General features: G+C 38.0%; 1 protein-coding gene across 1 annotated transcript in view; it reads left to right on the top strand.

Annotated features, from left to right (window-relative positions):
- Positions 1-26,925, top strand: part of DIAPH3 (diaphanous related formin 3) — a 455,761-nt gene that overhangs the window by 142,537 nt on the left and 286,299 nt on the right. Inside the window, exons 10-14 of the mRNA XM_053916803.2 lie at positions 10,859-10,965; positions 11,238-11,356; positions 12,170-12,286; positions 16,477-16,595; positions 20,113-20,177. Of these exons, the coding sequence (XP_053772778.1) occupies positions 10,859-10,965; positions 11,238-11,356; positions 12,170-12,286; positions 16,477-16,595; positions 20,113-20,177 (527 nt within the window). The remainder of the gene's footprint in view (positions 1-10,858; positions 10,966-11,237; positions 11,357-12,169; positions 12,287-16,476; positions 16,596-20,112; positions 20,178-26,925) is intronic.

The raw sequence follows: 26,925 nt of genomic DNA, 5'->3' as shown, positions 1-26,925 counted from the left end.
TAAGGCTGCTGGTCACCAAGACGTTGAGGCTGACCTTCAGGTCCCAGGTCCCGTCAGCTGAACAAATGCCACAGACAACATGGGTCTGCTTTAGAACACCAGGAGGCTTTCTTAATTTTTCCTATTGATCTTTCCGCTTGGCCTGAGATATTCATTCAGGTACAGAATGATGTATTGCTGACCGCATGGACTTCACCTTGTTCAGCAAAGAGGAAGTCCAGGGCAATCCTCTTAGCCATATGGTCTGGCGGGTGAGTAGGTGCTGACCTGTGTGCCTTCCAGAGCTGATGAGGTGTCACTGATCATTTCAGCTAAAATCAGGGACACACTTCTTGCCACCTTTTCTAATTGGGTGACTCTCTTCATAGGGATAACTGCCTGCAGGGTGCACCTAAATAGTGATCAGTTTTCTCTCCAGGAGGCTTCCCGGATTAGCCAAGGATAGCTTCAGCTTGGAGAGCCCTCCATAGTTGTCTGAGGGCTCCCGGGTCTGCTGGTGGTATTTCCTGAAACACCTTTTGAACATCTTTTATGACCACCTCTAAGGTGCAAGTCACAGCATTTTTGGAGAACGAGGCAAGTGAATTCTGGCTCCCCCATACAGTGCATCAGGATTCTCAGTTTTGGAAATAACTGAGTCCAATTTTTGGTCTTAGAGGAACTGTCCAAAGATACGGCAGAGATGGCAGTTGCGCTGTAGAAGTGGAATTTTGAATTTTGAGAACCTAAATCTTTTACAGTGGGCTGTACGTGTGCCTGCCCTTTGCTCCAAAGAGACACCGTCTTTATTATACTAGACAGAGCGTGTGACTTCCCCCCGGCTTTGGAGAGAAGACATGTCTCTGTGTTCCAAGGTTACTGGCCATCCAAACATCCTTGAAAACGTCATCCAGAAGAAAGGCCATCAGTGCCTCTACTTAGAATACGTGCAGAAGTGTAAGAGATGGCGGAGAATTGTCTTCCAACAGGGAGCAGACCACCAAAGCTCCTCGTCACCTTCCTGACTTTCCTTCAGTCTGGTACTGCGGGTGTGTTCCTATACACTCACCTACCCTTGAGGTAGGCCTCATTGCCTGCATTAATTTTGGTTTACGTGATGCTACATAGTATTTTTCTTATATTAATTACTGACTAAAGGGAAAACATGTTTTGTAAAGCTTCTTAATCAGAGACTAGAAGAATTGGTTATGTCAGAGAGCCAACATGAATAAGGGAAGGCATGGGGAAACTTGCTTTAGAGGGGCAAATTATTGCCCTCTTGTCTTGATGCTTTGTGAACCTGTAGCAACTTCAGTTTCTGAGCTTGCTCACTTAAATTATCCGTAATTCCTTTTGTCGAGTTAGCCCCAGGTTTCCCAAAGTTTCATTTGGTATAGTACTCTTTACGTACTGCTAAATAGCAGGATTTATGTTGTGTCTTCCTGTGGATTACTTATTTTTACTATTTCGCTTAGTATAAATAACTCAAATCTCTCTTTTTTTAGCTTCTGTTCAAATACATAGCTATTGTTCTTTTTTAAAAAATTGTGTTAAAATATACCTAATGTAAAATTTGCCATTTTAACCATTTTTTAATGGTATGGTTCAGTGGCACTAATTACACGTGCATCTTTGTGCAACGATCATATCATTAGGTTCTTAGGATCTAGTGATAACGTTGTTGCAACAGGGGGCAGATACATCCTTCTCGGAGTCAGTGGAGAGGAGTGGTTGGTTACTAGGTGTTTCTGTACCCTGCAATAAATGGTGGAGGGCAAAAGTAGGCTTATAGTTGTAATACAAATGAATAATACAATAAGTAATAAATGATACAAGGATAAACTGTTTTGTCTACTCACTACTGTAAACCTACTTTTTCCAACTCTGTTTTCCAAAGAGACAAAAGCCTGAAATATAATCCAAGCCTTTGATGTCTCTGGAACTGTTCCTAGAGGAAAATTATGTTCCAGACACGTTTAGGTATGTGACATGCATATGGTCTTAACAAGTACCTCATGGTTGGTTACAAATTAAAGTGAAGAGGGTGCTCACATTTAGAGAAAAACAAGAACATGTGGAAGTGCTCTGTTAAATATGAAGTTTTAGTTATAAACTTATAAATCAGACAGTTTGAAAATGATAACCTTGTTGAAACCTTCTCTGTGGAACAGGCTGTGTTAATCTGCATCCTCTGAGAGCAAGAGCTATGAGGTCCAACAGGGGACGTGCCTGTGAGGGAACCTGGAGAGGGAGTTAGGTGAAGGGAGGAGGAAGGGAGGGAAGGAGGGCAGGGGGAGAGGGAGGGAGGGAGGCTGGTTGGTTGGAAACATCTCATGTTGCCATGCTGTTCTAGGGAGAACTTGACAAGGTAGTTTGCGAATTCTTGAGCCAAAATTTATTTATTTTTATTGAGTTTATTGAAGTGACATTAGTTAATAAAATTATACAGGTTTTAGATGTACAATTCTGCAGTATATCATCTGTATATTGTATTGTGTGTTCATCGGCCCAATTTAAGTCTTTTTCCATCACCATTTATCACACCTTCACCCAGTTCTACCTTTCCCCACCTCCTCTTACCCTGATAATCACCATACTGTTGTCTGTGTTTATGAGGGTTTTTTCTTTTTTAATTCTTAATCTCTTCACCTTAAAGAGATTATGTTCACTGTAGCCAAAGTTCAAGGGTTGTGTTGTTATGGCTGCCACAGCGACAGTGAAAATTTTTAACTTAAAAAAAAAAAGGTGAACTCTTCAATCTTGTTGTATTTCATGGAGTTTAACTACAGACTAGATCTTTGAAAATTTGATTAGATCTCAGTTTTGTAACATGAGAAAGTAGGTAAAAGTTGGTAATTTTTTAATTTAAAAAATTTACAATTTCCCTCATTTTTAAGTGGTTCAGGTTCATTAAAGCATTAAAAACCAAGTATTAAAAGTCACCCTTAATTGAATTAAAATTATGTATTTGGAATTTTTGTCTTTGGGCAATAATTAGGCAAATCATAGGTTAAAATGCTCTGTGGATTTGGCCAAATTTAATTGCTCCTGCCCCCCCCCAACCCCTCCCCCCTCCACCCTTGGGCGTTAAAAGCTAAAAATGCACCTAAGGTTAATTTTGCCTGAGATCAAATAAAGTCTTATAATGAATTGTCATATCTTGATTTACTATTTTTTTAAGTATCTCCCCCCCTTCAAAAAAAAGTCATTGTTAGCTGAAGTTATTTTCAGTTTTAAATAAGTTGTTCTCACATGTAATGACAGACCAATGAAGAACGGGAGTGTGGGAGAGAGTTAATTGTAGAGCCATTGTTGGGCATTCCAGAAGGATACAGAGATCGATTTAATTCCTCTCTGTTTTGACTACAAGTTTTATTGCATAGTGGTCAAAATCAGTAGGATTAATGAATGTATCAGTAAGATTAATAAATATATCACTATGAATCAAACACCAAACATATTAAATTGGACTGGTAAATAATATGCCATTAAGCTAATAGCCATTAAAAATACAGTAAAATAATATTGCAATGTGAACTTATTGTGATATGAAGCACACTTAGTATAAACTAGTGGTTAACATTTTTGTCTAAAATTTCCTGCCAGTTTTCTGAGTGTGCATAATTCTTTTAAAAAATTTAAAAAATAAATTTATTGTGAAAGAGACAGACAGACATCTATTTGTTGTTCCACTCACTGATGCATTCATTGGTTGGTTCTTATATGTGCCCTGACCTGGGATTTAACCACAACCGAGGTGTATCAGGGCGGCACTGTAACCCACTGAGCTATCGGGCCAGGGCTGCATCATTTGTTTCTTCACTTAGGTTACAGTAGACCACCAGAAAGATAAACTTAACTCATGCCTCCAAGGTAACTGCTACGTTTCATGATTAACCAGCAAGTCAGTTAATTACGCAGTGACTGTTGCACACTGGTTGTGCTAGATATTAGAGCTATGAAGATGAATGAAATACACCCCTGTCCTTACGAAGCTTATACTCAAGATTTTAAAGCCAGCCAATGTTTCCTATGAAAACTGCAATACTGGCAGTTCCAACCAAATTTATGGGAGGAGAGAGAAGAAATTAATGATGTCTCAGGAGAAGTTTCTGAATAAATATTTAAAAATCCAAGTTTGTTTTTCAGTATTCCTGTTCAAGTAAATGATAGCCTCTTGAATCCTGCAATTTTTTTTCTGAATCTGTGGGATATATGCAGTCACCCCAAGTTCTGACTTGTTCTCTTACTGTATCATTTACAGAACATATAATTGGAAGTATAAATAAAATTGTACTACATCATCTGATGTACTTGACTATTTTTGTGTTTGTATTATATAGTGTTTTAGTTTAGTTTTTATTCTGAATTAAAGTATGTTTATTTAAATTCTTTGAGTTTATTTGCACTGGAGGCAAAATATTTCTTTGTACGCATCATTTGTTCATTTTAACTTGATAAATGTGAAATTTGATTGTGTGGAGAGAGACAGATGATACCTGCTATGGGGTGGGATTGGTGAACAGCAGTCTAAGCAGTATCTTTCACGCCCAGATAATAAGTATTATTCACCCATTCTGATAGAATTTTTATTAAGTATTTTACTGGTACTTGTTTCCAGTGTGGATTTAGCTTCTGCAGCTGCTTTGTTTTCAGTGTAGCAGAGCCATCATTTCACTTGCAAGAACATCTACTTAGATCCAGGATGAACAAGTTGACTGAAGAGTGAGCTTTCTGAAGAATCCTTGCTTTGCTGTTTGTTAGATATCATCTCAGTTCCTTTAGCACAACCGTGGAGGAAGCATCTGCCCTGGTGGCCTGTGAACCTGGGCAAGCCTCATGCCTGGCACTCAGTCAGCACACCTATTAGTGTATCTTCTTCTTCTTTTAAGATTTTGTTTATTTATTTTTATTTCCTCAACCTACAAGTTGAAACCTACAATTGATCTGCCCCTATCAGTGTTTCAATGTCCTTTATTCTTCTCTCTCTCTGCTGCCTCCCGGATGATGGAAGCTCTTGGTGTTTTCATTCTATTGCAGTTGTAACCGAGCAAATGGGCCTGTTCCTGTGGAGCTTGGTGCGTGACCCAACAATTAGTGAGGAGAGAAACAGGTTTTTATTTACTGGGGTGAAACCTTTGGGAGGGCTGTGCGCACTTCTGCCCAGAGCCTTGTTTTCCCACGAGACCCAGTACTTCCCTTGCACCCCAAGATGCTGAAAGCAGAAACCAAGCCCCATGTCCTTATGTGTGCTTAAGCTGGCTGCGCAAGCAGATCTCCACCCTCTCTGGAAAGGACACTTGTGGGCTTCAGTCCCCATCCTATCCCAGAAGCTCTCCCCTTCAGGATCTGGGGTACCTTGTCATCAGCCTCCATGTGTAGTCCAAGGATACATGTGCTGCGTTCCACTGGATCACTGTGAAGTCCAGGAAGGGCACAAGCACCGAGAGAGTGGCCTTTCTGTATGTTCCGAGGCAGCTAGAGTGGGCCCGATCAGAGCAGCAGCATGCCCTTCTCTCCCTTACTACACCAGGCCCCCTGGCCGAATCCTGACTCCACACTGCCTACCTGCTACATCATAGCTCCTTCTCCTCTACACTCTGCCTGCATGGCCCTTTTCTTACTACCAGCAGCAGTGCTGAGTCTCTCTCACATGGCTGCCCTTTTTACTACAGGTCAGCATGGCTGCTACCTACTCTCTCAGCCCTCATGGCGGACCAGCATCTTCTCTCTGCCCGCCCTTAGTTTGAATCCTGACCTGGAGCTTCCTAAGTCACTTCTTATGTGGCTTCCCCTACAATGAGCTACATTTGCCAGTTTCCTATATTGTATACATTCACTTGGCTGTCACCTTTAGTCAGGGCAAGAGCGACTCAGTGACGCAGGGGGAACCACCTCCTTGCCTCTAGCTCAGGTACAAATCCCGTCCCTCCCCCCCCCCCCCCCCAAGTCAGGAGTCACCATACCTTGTGGAAGTCACATACACACCCTTTACCTTAGGGTGCCAGCACAGCTACTAGCTAGCCATTGGTTTGCCATTGTTATGAAAAGTATCTCAATTGCCTTATGGTCTGCTCCCCCATCCCCCAATCAAGGGCTGTGGGGGAACGAGCTCTATATAGGGGTCCTTTTTGCTTTGCACCTCATTTCTCTATGGTAATCTCTTTCTTGAACTGGAGTCTCCTATATCCATTTCCCCCCACTCTTTTTGATATAGATACTTCCAATTTAACATTTTCAAAAAATGAATTCCTGATCTTTCTTCCCAAGCTCATTTCCCTCATGGTGTTTCTCATACAAATAAATGACAGCTTTATTCTTTGAATTCACTAGGCCCAAAAATGTAGATTCAACTCTTGACTTCTCTCTGTTCTCTCTCTGTTCTCTCCCTCGTCTCTCCCTCTCCCTCCCTCTCTCCCTCCCTCTCTCTCTCTCTCTGTGTCTCTCTGTCTCTCTCTCTTTTATAGCTATATCCATAGCAAAAGAACAACAATTGATACATAGTAGGCACCAATAAATAGGCTTTGATGGAATGAATTATATGCGCTAATAAAACAGAAAGTGAACTACAGTTTGATGCCCAAAGATAGAATTTTTCGTTAACTTAGGATACTCCCCAGAGGACAGAAGGTCCTTGTTTTCTTACTTTTGTCAGTTCCAGAACTGCTACTGAAGCGATAAGTATGGCATAATGCAAAGTAATGGAGATCATATGCTGCGTTTTTGGAACATCAAGCAGAGCATGGTGATTAATTCTTTATGATGACCATCTCACTTACTGTTTCCTTGAGTTTCTGTTAATATCCCCAAGTGACATAGGGTAAGGTACTCAGTCACTAGTTTTTATTAATGAATGAGAGATTCTTAATGGTTCCATTTCAATCTCACAATTTTAAAAGTGGATTTTTTTCTATTGTCCTCTAAAACTTCTCTCCTTGCCTTTTCTATGTATTAATGGTACCACCTCCTGTTACTCGAATAACAAAGGTAGCAGTACTGTTGTAAATTCTTGTCGTCAACCCCTGTCCATCCAGCCATTACACTGTATCTGTTTTTCTTTATATTTCAAATGTTTAAGCTCTCCCTTATTGCTCATCAAAGTTACTTCTGCAATAGATTCTTAACTTGCCTCTATTAGTGACTTCTCTTTGCATAAAATCCTTTACGTTGGCCACTATTTCTGTTTGCATCTGGTGCCTCATCTACCCTGTCTCTTTGTTCAAACTCATCTCCATTGACTTCTTCCCCTGCTCTCCTCCTTCCCCTGCTCTCCTCCTTCCCATCCTACAAACTACTTAGGGAATCCGAATTTCTTATAAGTCAGCAAAAGAGCCCATATTGTTGAACATGTTAATCCCTCTGCTTGCAACATCTTGGTGCTCCTCTTCATCAGGCTGCCTTCCTATTAATCCTTAGGAGTCTGTACCATTACTAAGCTGTCTTTGTTTTTATTTAGTTTTTCCATATTCCCATTGTCACAGGTGGGCACAGGTAACCAGGTTCTTGGTGATCGGAACAAAAAATTGAACCGAACACACAGAATTTATAGCAGAGAACGTGGGAACAGGCCAACTCCACAAGCAGAGATTGACCTCATGGGCTGGAGGGATTCTATTCTTACAGGGTGGATCCTTCCTTGCTAGTCTTGGTGGGCTTTTATTGTGCATGTACAAGTAGTTGTATTACTTTAAAGCTACTACGCTTGTGGTCTCCCAGGATTTTCCCGGATTGGCTACCGGGGAAGGGGTCACGCAATGTTGTCGAATGGACCCCCCCTTCTCCTGGGGTCCCCTAGGTTCACTTTGCCCACCACCAGGGAATTACAACTCTCCATGTCAGAGATTGGTGAAAAGGAATGGAATTATTTATACAAAAGTTATACAGACTTAAGGGTAATGATTTAATGTCTTCATTAAAGTCCCACAGTCCCTTAAAACACCCACAAACACACATAGTCCTTCTTTCCCCCCTCTGCCTGGTCCGGAGTACCGTATCTCAGGAAAAGAAATAGAGGTCAATGGCTCAGGTAGCCCCTGGTTCTTCTCGGTAATCCTTGCTTGACTGGCAGGCCTCCCTCGATTCCCAGCATCATCAGCTGTGTCACCGGGATCTCCAGTTCTTAATCCAAAACCACATTACACCTTCTCATGGACCACCAGTGAGACCCCTTTCACCCCTTTCCTTCCCACAGCGTCTCTCCTGCATTCTTCCAAACTGCTAAGTGAGAGCTCTGCATCACTGCTACATCTTGCTTTCTGGCTTCCTAAGCTGTGGCAAAGGGAGCCCCAAAGCTGTGTGGTTTTCCCCTCCTAAAGCCGAGTGGTTCTTGTCATGGCTTCCGTGTCTGGGTTTAAATTCCAGCGCCAGTCTTCCTCTGCAGCCCCATTTCCGGCTCCTCCCACAGTTACACCCGCCAGCATTCCCATATTCTTCCAGCTTTACTGGGCTGCCATAGTAAGTCCAGGCAGGCGTGGCCCTGTGGTGTGGAACCAGTCATTTCCAATCTCTTACATAGGCTCTGCAACCAGGGGGAGTTGCCTCCCAGTTACATCCTGGGTGGAAGTCACTCCCATCTCCCTGGCTCAAAGCATGGCCACAGCTATTTAACATATCTATGAAACCAGTTAAAGGTTATACATATCTTAAATGACCTTTCTAGAGGTTATTTGCAAAACTGTTGCTATGCAAAACAACTCCAATGGCCCTGTTCCATGTGTCCCATCCCCCAGTTCAGAATTATGGGGGTAAGGATATCCCATCTTTTTAGTATTTCCTGGACACCCTGAGTTCTGGACCCCATTACAAATCCTTCTTTTGGGGGCCCCCTAGCTGCACCCTCTTATACCATTATATACCAAACATATCTCTCATAGTATATAGTAAATTTTTAATCATTGTACCTATTTATCTTCATTTGGGCAGGCAACTTGTCTTGTTTACTGTTATAGTTCATGAAACTTTTTTAGTATCTCTTGGAATTGATTTGGTACCCACTTCTGCTGGTATGTTGTATTAGTGTGAAATTATGTGGTATGATGGTATATGTGTTAAAAATGTAAAAGAAACTCATTCCTTGGTTTTTAGCTTGATTATAGAATTTTTTATCTGTAAAGAAATAATACATTTTGCTGCATACTTATGTATATTCATAGACATCTTTGCATAATTAACATAAACAGTATAAATTAATCAAAGAGTGGCTATAGGTCATGATGGCAAATTATTATTAGAATTGAGAAGGATATTTTATAGAACGAAATTCATCATTTCGACTTCAGTCAATTTTCTATTTTTCCTGTTATGGTGAATTGTCATTTAGAATATTTCCTGGAAGTACTTTGGATGAACCTTTTCTCTTTTTTCCCTGCATTTTCATACTGTTATTTCTCTACACATATCTATTTTCCATTTAGGTGACATTTGCTGCTAATTTTTGTGGCTTTGTTTCAGTAGTCTTTAATTTACATCTTTTCCAGAAACTTGGTGACTAAGACTGATTTAATTTCTCTAAATGCACAGAACCATTATTTATGTGCTCTTTGAGATCTTTTAAAATTATGTAGTATTGCTGAGAAAAACATTTGTGGGTACCAGGTAATGACTGGGAAGGAAGTGGAAAGAAAGCATTTTAAACTTGACTTTTTGACATGAACTGGTTACAGTTCAGTGAATGTGTGCTGGAAAGATTGATTCTTTTTTCAGTTTTTCCTTTTTGTACGAAAAAAAGTGTTTTTCCTTCTCCTCTCTTCTGGCACATTTCTCAACCCCACTTTAAACAGTCTTAAGTTTTGACAGTAGAAGGATGCTGGTTAGATTTTAGCATTTAGATATAAAATATAACAATTACTATATATTTTGACCAACAGGGACTGAGACCCCTACTGATGTCTTAACCTAAAAATGGCATTTTAAATTCATAGAAACCTTGCCTTAAGGGATGGAGAAAGACAATTTAGGGAACAGCATGAGCTTAAACACTGATCAGAAGGCCCATCATTCTTGCTAGATTTTCGTAGAATGTAGACTTAGAAAAATACCATCAGCAACAAAGCATACTTTTGCTTCTCCAGAGACAATCCCTCTTCCTTCCATTTTATAGATTTCAGATGATGAATGATGTATTTCAGGCCAGGGTTAAAATAATGGAGAGGTTGAAAGTTGGAGTGTTAAACCTAAACTGAAAAAATACAGTGCATTTTAATTTTTATCATTTAAGGTATATATTAAATAATAAATAATATAGTTAGCTATGTTATTTCTTTATGCATTCGTCATAACATACAGTGATTTTGAATTTTTGCCAAAAGCTAAGAACTATTTCCTGGTAAATTAACTGCTAGTCATTAATTGTGTAGCATTTGTAATATAGTTTCTGGTTATAACAACCCCATTGACCAGATTCAGGACATGTGTTGACTTTGAAGTCTTGGGGACTTTGGATTTCTCTTGATGAATGGAAAATTACTTTATTTTCCTATTTTATGTGTTAGCCATCTATTAAAGATTTACAGTTTGTCAACTAGGACGTGTTCAGTTTGTGGTTTATGTGTACGAACTGACATTTTTGGACAAGAACTTAACTTTTGGTTAGAGTAAATGTTTTTACGGAGCAGTGGCAATGCCTAATGTTCCTCCACCCCTCCATGCCCACAGGAACCTCTGACTTGAAAAGTGAAGACTCCACTTGAAACTGTAATTTTTATACAACTTAGAGTTGATTAAAATAGTTTACATAAGAATCACTGATTTAATAGACTCTCTTGTGAAGGAAGATATTTGATAATACTTGGAGGAAAACCTTGATGTTCCAGGTCTCTTACCCACCTTTTTGAAGGTCACATGCAAGTCTAACTTTGGCTGTGTCTCTTACTGTAGGTAGCATGCATGCAGCTCATCAATGCCCTTGTTACATCTCCTGATGATCTGGACTTCAGGCTTCACATCAGAAATGAATTTATGCGTTGTGGACTGAAAGAGATACTGCCAGTAAGTGCCCTGCAGTCTCCTTATTAATATTTAAATTAGAGGAGTACTTGAGTAGGGGGAAATTTAGATAAATTACCTTCGAGAATAATTTGTCTGTGGGGAAAAAGGACTTGAATATTAAAATCTATTTTTTAAATCTAGATAAGATTTCTGAGTATTTTACACTTTAAATGTTTGAATTGTATAAATCAAGTTGAGTGGTTGGTTTATTTTTTTGTATTTAATTTTTTTGCACGATGGAAAAATTTTATTATAATTTCTGTGATTTCTAGAATTTAAAATGCATTAAGAATGATGGCCTGGATATCCAGCTTAAAGTTTTTGATGAGCACAAGGAAGAAGACTTGATTGAGTTGTCTCATCGCCTGGAAGATATTAGAGCTGAACTTGAATATCCTTTTGTTGGAAAGTCTAGACAGATATATAAACTACTGTTAAAACTCAACCAAGTTCCATCCCATAAAATATTAAGCTCCTGAAGCCACTTCTATATAAACAATATAAAATCAAACCTTTATGAATGAGAAGGGTAATTGTATAAACCTATCTTATTTTATTAGTTAATTAACATGTGATTTTTATGAATATACACATAAGTAAACGGATGTTACAACCTACAAATGAATTCTGTGAGACCAGTCTCTTATGTGTGTGTGTATTCTGTTCTCTTGTCTTTTTGTGTTTGGTACCTGCCCCCTTCCCACATGCTTTCCAGCAGTAGGAATTAGGGGACAGACTTTTGCCTTCTGCTTAGCTCCTGCCTTACACCCTGGGTATATACTCAATGGGATTTTGCTAATTCTGTGGGTCTGCAGATGTCTGTGCTTTTTCAGAGATCTGCTGGGTTCTAGTCCCCTACTAGGGCTTCTCCCTGGTAGGTAATGCTCTCTTGGTTCAGCCAACCCCCCACCCCCCGACCCCTCAAACCCAGTGCACTGTCTGCCAGCAGCATCTTGGCTCTGTAGAGGGAGATCGGTTGAAGACAGTAGTAGAGGAGAAGACGAGGAGTGTCAGGGCATCGTTTGCACACAACTTTCCCTCTACTCTCAGTTCTAATTACCTGGTTTTGATCACATAGTGAGTATAAACGATGCTTTTTTAGGGTAAGACACAGTAATCTTTAGAAGTCTTACATAGCAGATTCTATGTCATTTTAGTTCAGTGTGGAGGATAAATAAATCGACATGTTCCTTAATCAATTTACTGATGCATATGATGTTTACAACATGGTGTGGAGCACAGTTAAGGAAACTAGAGCAGAGAAATATTTTATTTCTATTCTTCAGCATCTTTTACTGATTCGAAATGATTGTTTTATAAGGTAAGAGGAAGCTATATTCTAATGTTTTCTTTCACCGATAAAATTCTGTTAATTTTGAAATTCACCTGATGTTTGATTTGGGCAAGCAAATAAATTTTTAACATTTTCATTTTTGTCATAATACTGATTCATAGAACGTGGTGTTTCCTGTGAGCATATATTTAGATAGGTGATGGTAAAATATTATACTGTTTTTTTCTTAAAGCTCCAGTAGATTCTTGTTTACAACTTTTCATCTGAATAAAAATGCAAACTAGCAACAAATTGCTAGTTTATCAAGTGACGGATGATATTTTCTGGTTAGTCCTTAGGCAGTAGGAATGATGATGAGTTTCTCTTTATAAGTTACATGAAGGGCACTTAAACATTGCTTTTATTAAGTAGGTAGAAAGTGTCTTAATAATATAGATGTGTTTAATGTTGCTAATATGTCAGAAAAGCAAGCCAAACAACTTTTCAAGTTTGGATGTCTGAGCCATCTTGACCTTATTCACAGGTTGTTTATCCCTTCTGTACTTTACCTACATGTAACTATATATGGATATTAGCAGCTAACTTGCTTGGGTTGCTATGAAAATGAAATATGGTAACATGGGTAAAACTCCTTGCCAAATACTTGGCACATGGCATATGCTCAATAAATGTTTTCAATGTCCTCTTCTTGCTTTTATTACTATTTTATGAGGGAAGCGGAGATCTTTGAATGTAAAACCTTTTTTTTGCCACCAATATAGATTTACGGAGATTGCATTCTCAAATACTGTGGTTAGTAAGTTTTTCCATATTCTTATTTTAGCAGGAGGGATTTGCTAGACATGTGTCATTCAGGCACTGTCCTCTGGGTGAGGTCGGGGAGTATACTCTGATATACCTAACATGAGAACAGAATGAGTCAAAAATGTTAAAGCGTTAGGTCCTTTGGGATGAGTATAGACCATCCATCCTATCTCCTCCCTTTGTAGAATTGAGGAATCCCATTGGTATTGTAAAATATGAATTTAGTGACCTGTTTTGATGCTTCATTTTCTTCTAATATTTTATTAAAAATAAAAATTTAAATATTTAACCATTTTATAAATACTAGATAAAAATACTAATACATTAATTACATAAGATTTTAAAATATAGATGCCCTGCTAGTTGGGATATTATATTTATCTTCCAGATTTACTTAATTGAATTTACTTAATTGAAACTTCCATTTCCTCTGAAGAAACCCCATCCTTTGTTTGATCTCCCTGTATGGTTGGTCCTGTCAGCCTTCAGTTGTTTAAAGCTGTTTGCAGTTTCAAAAATTCAACACTGATGTGTGCATTCAAAAATTTGAATGTGGCCCTAGTGCTGTGGGGGTGAGGTGGGTGAGGTTGGGGGCTTATATCTTACTTCATGACCTTAATTCCTTCATCGGTGCTCCAGGGGACAAGAGGTTGTGTCTAATTTCAAAACGGATTACAAAGCGCAGCTGTGCTGCTGGGACACGTTCAGGGGGATCAATGCTATCACTTCAGTGGGATCAGGGGTCTCGGGAAGTATTAAACTGTAGCCTTACTGAAGTGACGTTAGTAAGGCACAGAAGTTTAGTTGTTTGGGTCATCTTTTGAATACACCTTTTAAATTTGATTCACATCTAATGCTGCTGTTTCGTTGGCTCTTTTAGCTGCAGGTCCTCGGTCTGTGTTCCAAATGTGGTTGCTCTGAAGGCAGTGTTCTTCTGTGACCATTGCAGTCTAGACCATTCCACGGGTTTCCCCGTGATGCAACATTCTCATTACTTGTTGTCCTGTTTTTGTTCTTATAAGGAGGTCATGCTTTTATAACAATATTGAGTCAGAATCGTGTTCATTTACATAATTTTTTTCAGACATCCATTTTTTAATTTACATACAGTAAAATTAACTCTTTGATTTAGAGTTCTATGAATCTTGTTCTTGCTTTCATTTTTTGGTATCGCTATCTCAGGTGGACCTGAATTTTCCCGTTCAGAAGTCTTCTATTACCTGAATGTATTTTTTTAGTGAACATTTTAAATTATTGATCTGACTAGACATAATTCATTTTGTTTTTTAATAAACAGAGTAGGTGCAGAATAAATAGATTTCAGAATGCAAAATAATCTCATTTAAAATAATTAGTAAATAACAAAATTAGACAATTTGTTCACTTCTACATTTGGAACATAAGAGAATTTTACTGCAATGGAACTCCACTGGAGAATGCGTATCAAAGTTGCCCCTGCCAACCAAGAAAAATGAAATGCAGTGAGATAATTAGAAGGTGGAGTAGAAGATCAAATGCAATTCTGCGACAAATAATTAGTGGCTGACCATGTGCAGAACTCCATATAGTTGGATGTGCATGGGAGGTAATATCTCATATTCTGTAAAATATTGCAGAGAAAATGAATATGGTTTTAAAAAATCCTCTAAAATGGCTTTTTATCACTAAGTAATGACAATTTGTGTTCATCTCTTCATGTTATTCCCATGTGCCTCTGACATATTCAGTAACTCACCGAGATCACTCATAAAGATTATTTTCTCAACTTACATTTCTGGAAATCAGATGCGCATTCTTTGCTAATATTGCCTTGCTGAAATATTTTTTGCACAAAATTTCAGCTTGATTATAAATGAGCTCATAATTGGGAGTATGGAGGAGGGAAAATAGTTACTGAAATGACTTTTTTCAATGACATAAGTAGCTTATATTGTTGATTTAAAATATTCTTATTATTAAAACAACGTTAGGGTAGCATTGAATAAATAAGAGGAATGGAAGTACATCGTCTAAATCCTCAAATGGGAGAGATATAAGAGTGCGTGTAGTTTATGTACCTTGAGTGTAAATGTGATTATGGCTAAAGTATTAGAGAATGGGAGAGTATTTGAAAGAAGTTGATAATACCTTCTTGCTTTGATTTTATACCCTGGAACAGTGTCTTGGACATTATTACTCAGACAGTTAATGAGCCTTAGTCTTTATGCTAATCTTAAGCTGTTATAAATTTTATTAAACATAATGGATGGTTGATTAGATGTAGGGTAAGAAGGTCAAGGGCTATAGATCATAGTTTATAGGGAAGGAAGGCCCAAGTGGCTGGAGAGGACACCGTATACATGGTAAGGAAGATTGGGAGAGGAAAAGGGAGCAGAATGTCCTCGAGGGCAGAAATGAGTCGGGGCGGGGGTGGGGGAGGTGGCTGGGGATGGACCTCATTAGAATGGTGCCCACAGTTTCTAACACTTTAATTTGGATTTATAAAATTTTCTAGATATTTCTTTCGCATGTGTTGTCCTGAGTTTAAGGGATGTTCTTTAGCGCATTACACACATAGTGGACTGAACTGGATGACGACGTGAACCCTATTTGGGCATTTTAGTTAAACTTTAATTTTTGGACAAAAATTATAACACTAAATTTTTCTAGCTTTTTTTTTGAGTAAGACATTTATTTGATATTGTATATAATTTACAGTCTCAGTTTTCAATTTCATTTCACATACATTCTAGAAACACTATACTGTATGGTTTGAAGAACCTTCAAGAGAATTTTTAAAAGATTTTTTAAAAAGATTTTATTTATTTATTTCCAGAGAGAGGAAGGGAGGGGAGGAAGAGAGTGACAGAAACATTAATGTGTGGTTGCCTCTCGTGCACTCCCAACAGGGGACCTGGCCTGCAACTCAGGACTGGGAATCGAACCGGCAACCCTTTGATTTGCAGGACAGCAACCAATCCACTGAGCCACACCAGCCAGGGCCAGAGAATATTTTAGAAACGATTTTTAAAAAATTTGTATTAATAAAATGAATTGTGGTAGCTATTTCTGTATAGTACAGTGGTTGGTTGATGACCTTTATTGAGAACTGCTTTTGAGCACATATCTCACTGTATCTCAATATTCTTTCTTTTATTGCTTACTGATTAGGTCAGGGTTGTGACTTGTGTAAAGAAATCGTTAAAGCACACTGTATCGGTTAAAGGATTATAAAATATAATGTCTTAAAACGGTTCAAAGGAAAGCAATAAGGTAATGGTATTTACTGTCACTCCCATGTTAAATTTACGTCCACTGTTGAAACCGTACAAAGTAAATTATTGACCTTGAAATCAAGCTTACCAAAATATTTTGTTTTGATGTAAAGTTACACTAATAAATTGAGTGTACACTTATTCTTTCCCTTGGTTTAGGCAACAGTACTTCAAATTAATTGACGAGTGTGTATCTCAGATTGTGTTGCATAGAGATGGGATGGATCCAGACTTCACATATCGAAAAAGACTAGATTTAGATTTAAGTCAATTTGTTGGTGAGTATTTCTCTACTATTTAAATGGAAATAAGATTATTGTTTCTTACCCCCTCATTTAGCTCTAGAGTATCTGTTCTCATAGTGGAACCTGTAGACTTCCTAGGTTCTTGATACCCCTTCTGGAGTTCAAATACTTAAAACTACTTTCATAATAATATTAAAACATTATTTGTCTTTTATTGTGTTGATATTTGCCCTGGTGATGCAAACCAAAGATGGATAGAATTGCTGGCACTTTGTAATTAAACCAGGTAGTGGCACAAAACTATGTTTTTAGCCATTGTATTCTTCCCTCCCAGTAAAGCAAAACAAAACAATAAAAACTGTCATTTTTTTTTTACATAGAAATGTCCTTGATAAAGACCTAGAAAATATTAATTCTATTAAACATCTACCCTGAGCACACATCGTTTTCTTAATCTGTGTGACAAAATGAGATGTGCGCGCAAAGGACTTCCGCTGCGTACCAGAGCTGGGTACCAGAGCGCAGTGAGAACATGCGCATGTAGTTGGCTGAGTTGGGACCCTAACTGGCTTCTTTTTCACACCAAATGAGTGATTGTCATGCCAGCTATGACTACTCAGACTTGAATGTTTGGTGCACACTTAAAAATGAAATGAAATGTGTCTGTATCTTCAAGGAAAATGAGTGGTAGAATTTGTGACTAATGATAAAATTCAAGCTTTCAAGTAAAATTCAAAGTGTGGAATGATTTTTGAATAGTATCAGAAAAGAATATTTATTCCTGGACGTTAGGAACACTTTTTTTTTTTTTTTTGAGTAGATGACTGGTTTTGACATTCAATACTTGCAAAATATAGAATGTAGAAAGGAATTATAATCTTAAAACACTGCTTGGCTATGTAAGGGAAACGTAACTAATACAAGTAATGAATTTATGGTACTTATTGATATTAAATGTTTAGAATAAACGTCTAGGCACTGAACAATGCAGATGCAGAAGAGTGTTGAAAGAAAAAGATGAGAGAAGACACAAGGCTGGGCAGTTCAGGAGCAGATGTAGGAAAGTATGTGGCATAGATAACTTCATGTATTAGAGTGAAAATCCGGAGATGCTGTGTGTGAACAGGAGTCAGAGGTTTACCTATTTATTCAGTGCTATAGAGCCAGGCACCTTAGCAAGTAACAGGAAGTTATCTATAATGTCTTAAATAGATAAGTTAAGAAATAATGGCATGGACATTTTATTTAGAGTTAAGGACCTAACCACAGAATAATCTAATATAAAAAGGGCTTTGAGAGGTTGTGTTTAGGGAGTTGGATTCAGTTTTCAATACAGATGATTTGGTTCACTATTACTTATTATTATAAGCCCTTCTGTAATGTTTTTTAAAGCCATGCATATGTATTACTCTCATTTAAAAAATGAAAGGAGGGATAAAATACATGATGGGAAATCCATACAAATCACTTCTGCCATGGTATCCCATTATATGAATATACACGGTCTGTCTGGAAAAAGTACAGCCGTGGTTAATACAAAAGAATGCTTTGTGCGACATCGATGTAACCTGGCCAAGGAGAGTGGACTGGAATGTGCATGCATGAACAATGACGACTTCCCTGTACCTGTCAGTGGGGATAGTGGATGCCTTTGAGTGAATGTGTGCACTCTGTGGCCGTCACATTCAAAATGACTGAGCGAGTAGGACAAATCTGCATCAAATTTTGTGTTAAGCTTGAACATTCCTCGGCAGAAACTATTTGGATGATTCAGAAGGCCTTCAGGGATGATGCAATGAATGCAGTGCAAATAAAAGTGTGGCACAAACATTTCAAAGATAGTTGACAGTCTGTTGAAAGTGATCCATGTTCTGGAAGGCCTGCAACAAGCAGAACACCTGAGAATGTTAAATGTGTATGGGCTGCAATCAACAAGAATTGGTGACTGACGGTGTGAGAACTAGAAGCTGATCTGGGATTCCAGAAACTACTGTGTCTGTTATTTTGATACAGGGTCTTGGCATGAAACATGTCATGGCAAAATTCCTTCTGTGGCTACTGCTACCAGAGCAGAAGGAACATCGCGCTGCAGTTGCTAATGACTTGATTCAAACCTCTACCAGTGAAGCAGATTTCCTCAAAAGGGTCATAACTGGAGACGAATTGTGGTTATGATCCAGAAAATAGGCCTAGTCGTCCCAATGAATGTCTCCTGGTTCTCCACGCCTGAAGAAGGCAAGGCAAAGTGACAGCGAGATCGATATCATGATAACTGTGGTTTTTGATTGGGAAGATTTTGTCCATCATGAGTATGCCCCTCCAGGCCAAGCAGTTAATAAAGAGCACTACGTCGATGTTCTTTGTCATTTGAGAGATGCAGTAAGATGAAGAAAGCTGCAACTATGGGCAACTGGTGATTGGCAGCTCAATCATGACAATGTGCCCACTCCTGCATTACATCTCGTTCAGAATTTTTTGGTGAAACATCAAATCACACAGGTGACTCAGCTCTGGCACAGCCCAGATGTGACACCTTGTGACTTCTGGTTTTTTCCAAAACTAAAATGACCTTTGAAAGGGAAGAGATTTCAGACCATCGATGAGATTTTCAGCAAAATACAACAGGGCAGCTGATGGCTATTCTAACAAAGGATTTTACAGAGTGTTTTGAACAGTGGAAGAGATGCTGGGAGAACTGTGTGAGGTCCCAACATGCCTACCTTGAAGGGGACTGTGGCGTCATTGTCCTGTGTACAATGTTTTTTGTATCTTGTATCTTCTTCCATAAATGTCTATTTTCATAATACATGACTGGATACTTTCTGGACAGACCTCCTATATCATAACTTATTTAAATAATCTTATGAGCATTTACTTTTAGTTTTTTCTAACATAAACAATATTTTAATGACTATTCATCCTTAAAGACAAAGTCCTAGAAATAGAATTGCTGTATGTAAGAAAAATTCATATTTTTAAATTTTAGTACATATTGCCTAGTTTCTCATTAGTGAAGATTCTTATTTATATTTGTTGTGTTGGCAAGTTGATTTCTCTATGCCACTTCCAAATTTGACATTATTTAATCTTTGCTATTTGTCATTAACTATTTTATCTTTTCATATTATCAGGGAAATAAAATATTCATTCATATGGTTTAGCAATTTTTAGTTTTGTTATCTTACTCTCTGTGTATTACTATTGCCCATTTTCCTATCTTGTGTTGGATCTAATCTTCCTCTAAAATATATATGGACTGATGATAGAAACCTTTGAGTATTATGTGTCACAGTTGAACTGCCTCCTCCATCTGCCTAATAGAAGTTGAAACTTGTGGTAGGGTTTATCTTTTCTTTATGTTCTATGGCCTTGGTATTATGCTTAGAAAGGTCTCCATTCCTATATCGTAATATGTTTCTCCATTTTGCTTATTTTATTACTGGCACTGTTCTAAGTCTTTTCAGTGATTATTTTTTCTTTTTAAACTTTTGAAGTCATAATGAATTTGAGAAGTACTGCAATTTAAAGTTTCCTGTTCTTGCAATTCTAGATATTTACATAGATCAAGTGAAAGTAGAAGAGTCTGAAAAGAAAGCATCAGAATTTTCCACGAAAGTAAGTAATTTTGACTAACTTCGGGAACTATTTGGGGAACCACTGCAGGTACAAATCTGCCTCAGGGACATTGCTTGTTGTTCCCTCCTTCTTCTTTACCTCCTTCAGGCATTTGCACAAACGCCGTCTTCCAAGGAGGACTTTAGACCGTTATATTTAAAATTTTTAGCTCCTCACACCTAACCCTGACCCTCCCTGTGCTGCTTTTATTGTTTTTATCATCTTACATGCTACATAGTTTATTATGTATTTATGTGTGTATATATAAATGTGTTGTCCATCTCTCTAGATTAAATTTTATGAGAGATTTATTTCATTTGTTTCATTTACTAATCCTAGCACCTTGAATGATTCCTGGCCTAAGAACTAAAAGAATATTTTTGAATGACTAATTGAACAAAATATATAGAGTCAGAATTTTAATATCTGTGTATTTCTTAAGAAATCATATAATTTAGGCACTTAGGTTTGAAAATATATTCAAAAATTTTAAAAGAAAGGTTAATTTGCTTGTTTTGATTAACATTTCTTCATTTTACATCAGGTTGAACCATATAAAATTATCATTTCCATAGGTCAAAAGAATCAGATATTGCCAACTTCATTTGCTTCAGCCTGGTAGTATTGCTAACCAGCCAGTTGTTCGTTCGTTACTTCTCTTGAAGATGCTGTTTTGTGCTTTTATCTCTTCTTAGAACATACCTATTAGATTTTTTCCTATGGTAGTTTTTCGTTTTGTTCGGTTTTGTTTAGTTTTTGCTGGCAGTGTTGTTGTTTTCTTCACATTTTTGGAAGTTACTCTAATTTGAATTGATAGGACTGGTTTCTTACATCAGAGAAATGATAACAATTACTACTACCACCCCTAAATGAACATTCACTGTGTGTTTGGCACCTTGAAAAAGGCTCTACTTTTATTTTGTTTTTTTGTTATCTGGCCCTAAAAAAATCTTCAGAGAAACGTACATTTTTGTAAACTTTTAAGATAAAATGTGACTTCAAATGGTAGGCACATTTTCATAAGTTAGCAGTAACTTGTAAAACACTTTGTAAACTTCCTAAAAGGTCCTAAGGTTCACTGAACACTTACTGAGAGAGTATTACATCTCAGGCCCTTGGTTGCAGGTAGGATTATAGCTGCGAACATGATGTTGTCACTGCTCTGAAGTACCTAGTCTAGTGGAGAAACAATGGATCATTTAAACTAAGTGTCATCAGTGGTACAGTTGATAGATGTCTGTGCTGTTGAGTGACCCCTCACTCCACCACCTTTATATTCTAAGCTCAGTAAGAATTTTTACTCTTTATGGGAAAGTAGTAGCAAACTTTCAAGCACTTGATTTGGATGTATCCCAGATAGTATAAATTTGCTTTTATAATAATTTTGAGACATACAGTTTATATGATTAGTGTTAAACATGATAACCTTCTTAATACATTGTTTTAAAATTGTAAGCTTTAAATGTAAATAGAAGAAAGACCTTGCTCAAGGTTAGTTGTCGCCATTTAGTAAGAAGTTATGTGTCTTAGGTATACTCAGAAAATATTGTTCGCTCCATAAAAGATTTCTACTGCCATACCATTTTGTATATATCAGCAAGAACTTCTTTCTGATAGCTTTATAAGGACACATGTAAATACTTTGCTTTAGGCAGGAAGCTATCTTAGTTGCCAGACACATTCTTTATTTTGGTGCATAAATTTGAAAAATGAAGACCAGAAATGTCAGAAAGTACATAGAGAATATTGAATTATCAACCTTCTTGTACAGATGCACTAATACATTTACCCTCGGGAATGAAATTAAACAGATCCTCAACCTTAACTGTGTTTCTTGACATTTTTGCATGTAATATTGTAAGCGCAATATTGCTCTAGTAACTCTTTTTGGAGACGAAGGCTATCATACCAGTTTTTATAAAGTACATCTTTAATGGATATTCATTTTATCCCCAAGGCTACTGTGATTTGTCTATAGATATTATAAAAATGCTAAAGTAAAGTTTATATTTTGTCTGATCCTTTTATAAGGGAGGATCTAGATATTTTTCCTTTGGTATGTAATACTGGACCAAGTTACTTTACTAAATTCTCTTGTGTGTACTAATTATGACTAGTCGTTTTAATAGTTTTATCATTTTTTCCCCTACACAATCCTTTATTCTTCTGAATCTCATTCCAAGGCCTATGAAATATGATAGTGTACATATTTATATTGTGGAAAAGACGTTTTCATTCTTACTCTCATAAGAATTTAATATTTCTTGCTACGCAGCAGTAAATGCTAACTGAGCTGTCATTAAAAGGAAAATAGAGAAAAAGACCTCTCAAAGGTTTTTGATGTTGGGAGATTGGAGGACTTTAATATGTGATAGTGACTTAGTCATTCATCATATGAAGGAAGATTGGACAGGAATTGGCCCATCAGTTCATTCAGCAAAGATATATTGAGTTTAATTACAAATACAAAGTTTTGGAATAAAATAGAAAAGGTTTTCATTATTGATGAACTTCCAGGTTAGTGAGTGTTATTGAGGAATGCGATACTACATTTTGATATTTTTATATTACAGTGTGGTAATTGCTCTAGTAGGAAAAACCCTATGTGGTGTGTAAGCCTATAGGAAGTACAGTGGAACCTCAGTTCTCAAACTTAATTCATTCCAGAAAACTGTTTGAGAAGCAGTTTGTTCGAAAACCAAATCTCCTTTGTCGCCTGAGAGACATGTGACTGATCACACATGGATCAGCATGAAAGGATTGTTGGGCAGAGAATCAAAACCCAAAGTTCTGTTAGACAACCGAGACATTTTCTTTAAGGAACAGCTTGGTTGGGAACCGAATTGTTCTATAACCAAGATGTTCATGTACTGGGGTTTGACTGTATTCCTCACTTAGTCCTGGGTGGCCAGCCAGGGAAGACTCACTCAAGGAAGCAATAACTAATGTGAACCCTGATGATTCAGTAGGAGGCAACAAGGTGAGATGCCACATAGGAGCCATGCATAAATTGTGAGTTTCTTACACATGCTTAACTTTTCCTAAACCAAACTTATCTTTCTCGTGCCCTAAAAATACTTTTTCGTTTTTTTTAAAGATTTTATTTATTTAAAATTTTCCTTAAGTCACGAGTTTAGAAATGCATTTTTTCACTCTCCAAGAGATTTTCTTTTGTCTTATCTTTTTATTGTTAGTATCTAATTTAATTGCATTATTGTCAGAGAACTTGGTATATTAGTTCTTTGAAATTCCCAGAGACTCTCTTTGGGACAGTATTTTGTTTTTAACAAATATGTTTAAAATTTAACATAAATATAGAAAAATGTGCAGATTATACATATGCTGTTATTACAAAGTGAACACACCCTTGTATTCATTCAGTCATTTTTATAATAGTTCCATGTGAACTTTTTAAAAATATATTTTATTGATTATGCTATTAAAGTTGTCCCATTTTCCTCCTTTTATTCCCCTCTGCTCTGCACACCCCTTCCACCCTCATCCCCCCTCTTTAATGTCCATGGGTTGTACATATAAGTTCTTTGGCTTTTACATTTCCAATACGATTCTTAACTTCCCTTTGCCTATTTTCTACTTACCATTTATGCTACTTATTCTCTGTACCTTTTCCCTATCTCTCCTCATCCCACTCCCCTACTGATAACCCTCCATGTGATCTCCATTCCTGTGGTTCTGTTCCTGTTCTAGTTGTTTGTTTACTTTGTTTTTGCTTGTGGGGTTTTTTTGTATTTTTTGGTTTGGTTGTTAATAACTGTGAGTTTGTTATTATTTTGCTGTTCATATTTTTGATCTTCTTTTTCTTAGATAAGTTCCTTTAACATTTTATATAATAAGGGCTGGTGATGATGAACTCCTTTAACTTGACCATATCTGGGAAGCACTTGATCTGCCCTTCTATTGTAAGTGATAGCTTTGCTAGATAGAGTGATCTTGGATGTAGGTCCTTGCCTTTCATGATTTTGAATACTTCTTTCCAGCCCCTTCTTGCCTACAAAGTTTCTTTTGAGAAATCAGCTGATAGTCTTATGGGAACTCCTTTGTAGGTAACTCTCTCCTTTTCTCTTGTTGCTTTTAAGATTTCTTTATCCTTAATCTTAGGTATGTAATTATGATATGCCTTGGTGTGTTCCTCCTTGGGTCCAACTTCTTTGGGACTCTCTGAGCTTCCTGGACTTCCTGGAAGTCTATTTCCTTTGCCAAATTGGGGAATTTCTCTTTCATTATCTGTTCAAATAAGTTTTCAATTTTTTGTTCTTCCTCTTCTCCTTCGGGCACCCCTATAATTCGGATGTTGGAACATTTCAAGATGTCCTGGAAGTTCCCAAGCCTCTCCTCATTTTTTTGAATTCTTTTTTTTTTTTTATTCTGTTGTGGTTGAATGTTTCTTTCTTCCTTCTGCTCCAAACCATTGATTTGAGCCCTGGTTTCCTTCCCATCACTCTTGGTTCCCTGTAGATTTTTCTTAAGTTTACATAATGCAACCTTCATTGCTGCCTGGGTCTTTTTTATGCTGCTGCAGTACCCAGTGAGTTCCTGGAGCATCCTGATAACCAGTGTTTTGAACTGTGCATCTGATAGGTTGATTGTCTCTTCATTGCTTAATTGTATTTTTTCTGGAGCTTTGATCTCTTCTTTCATTTGGGCCATTTTTTTTTTTCTCTCGGGTCGCCTGTTATCTAGTAAGGGGCAGAGCCTTAGGTGTTCACCAGGGCAGGGCAACTCACGTGGCTGCGTTGTGACACTGTAAGTGGGGGAGGGGTCCGAGAGGGAACAGTGCTGTTTGCTCCGCTCTCTTTGGTTTTCAGTCATTTCCCCTGCTACCCACAAGCAAATTGGGCCCTTCCGGTGCTGATTCCCGGTGGGTGGGTTTGTGTGCATTCTAGGCCCCTGTGGGTCTCTCCAACGATCTTGCCTGTGAGGCTGGGAGTTTCTTTCGCTGCCTCAATCACCACAGGTGTTTTCAGTCAGAGGCTTTGAAACTGGAACCCTGGGTTGTGTGGTCTGTCTTGTTCCCCAGTTGTTCCTCCCGGTTTATCTGCACACGAATGTGGGACCGCAGGGTCTGCCAGCCGCCACCTTGCTAAGAGTCCTCTCTGCCCCAGCTGCCCATCTCCGCCCCTCCTACCGGTCTGGATGAATGTTTCTTCTTTAACTCCTTGGTTATCAGACTTCCATACAGGTGGATTTTCTGTCAGTTCTGGTTGTTTTTTGTTTTTAAATTAGTGTTGTCCTTCTTTCGGTTGTGCAAGGAGGCGCAGTGTGTCTACCTACACCTCCATCTTGGCCGGAAGTCTCTCTAAAAGTACTTTTTTAACCTGCATTTTATTTCTTCATCTTATATAACACCATATATATCTTATACATATTCCCTCACTCATTTCCTTTACTCAGTTGGACACTAACTTTCTTGAATTCTGTAAAAAAGTTTTGTTTCATTTCCTTTGCATTATCCTGTCTTCTGCCTCATTCACTCAAGCCTTCAGTTCTTGCTTGGGTTACTGCCATAGCCGCTATTCGTTTCATGCCTCTTGTATTTCTGTTTCGTCTTTCACACTTGCTGCTGGCGGGCTTTTCCAATATGCACATTTGATTGTTACCTTCTTATTATAAATACTTTAATAACACTCCATGGGTTTTAGGAAAAAGAAAACATTTTTTGGCTTGTTGCAAAACTCGTTTCAACAATTTCCACTGCAGTTCTCACCCCTCCTTTTTGCAGCTTGTAGGAGGTTGCTTGTCATCCAATGCTAGTTCCTCTAGGTGAAGTGCTAGTTTCGCTTCCCTACTGACTACCCAGGTTTTCTAACTCTGGGTCATACATCCTCCTTCCAGGAATTATTCACTGTCTCTGTCTTTATTGCCGGTAATTTTTACACGTTTTGGTTTGTCTGCTTTGATTTTGCCAGCGGACACTATGTGTACTAAAAGCAATGACTGAATTCTGTTCAACTCTGTGCCCTTAGCACCTGCCACTCTGAGGGGCACACACAGGCATGCTGTTGGACACTTACTGTATAATGGGAAATATTTAGTTTGGGGCCAGATTCCAGAGGGTTCTTAGATATTGTGCCAGTGAGTGTTGCCTTTATAATGAGCCAGTGAAGAAGGTTTAAGGGCAAAAGTGACATGTCATTAAAACTGTCCTTTAGAAAGACTAGGAGTTGTCAAAAAACAAAGTATGTACAGGGGAGATAATACTAGTTTTGAAAATAGCGGGTTTTTTGTTTATCTTGGAAAATATTCATTAAACAGTTGAAAGTACTTTTATGGAGTGATGTGCACTCTGAAATTCAGAGGAGAAGCTGAGCTAGTGAAAGGGATTTGGAAGCCATTAATGTAAGAATGGTGATTGAAGCATATGTGTGAGGAAGATAACATCTCAGGAAAAGTGGGATCTGAGTCCAGCGGAGGGGTGCGGAAAGTCCAATTCAGTGGCAGCTTTAAAGAGCTGGAACACATGAAGAACCGGTCGGAGCAGCTGGGACTAGGAGTGTGTTGTATGGAACACGCAGGGGAAGGGAGATTGAATATGCAGACATAGGAGCCTGTTTTTAAGTATTTATGCTTTAGAGCAGGGGTGATGATAATATTTTATGATCTGTATTGTTTGACACGGTAGCTGTCAATCAAGTGTGCCTATTGTGCCCTTACAATGTGACTAGTTGGAGTGAGGACCTAAAATTTTGACTGGATTTGATTTTAGTTAAGTTTACATTTCAATAGCCAC

This window comes from Desmodus rotundus, chromosome 13 (genome assembly GCF_022682495.2).
Source record: "Desmodus rotundus isolate HL8 chromosome 13, HLdesRot8A.1, whole genome shotgun sequence".
In the NCBI taxonomy this organism is placed as follows: domain Eukaryota; kingdom Metazoa; phylum Chordata; class Mammalia; order Chiroptera; family Phyllostomidae; genus Desmodus; species Desmodus rotundus.
The sequence above is the reverse complement of the archived record's forward strand: the minus strand, read 5'-3'. Positions and strand labels throughout refer to the sequence as shown.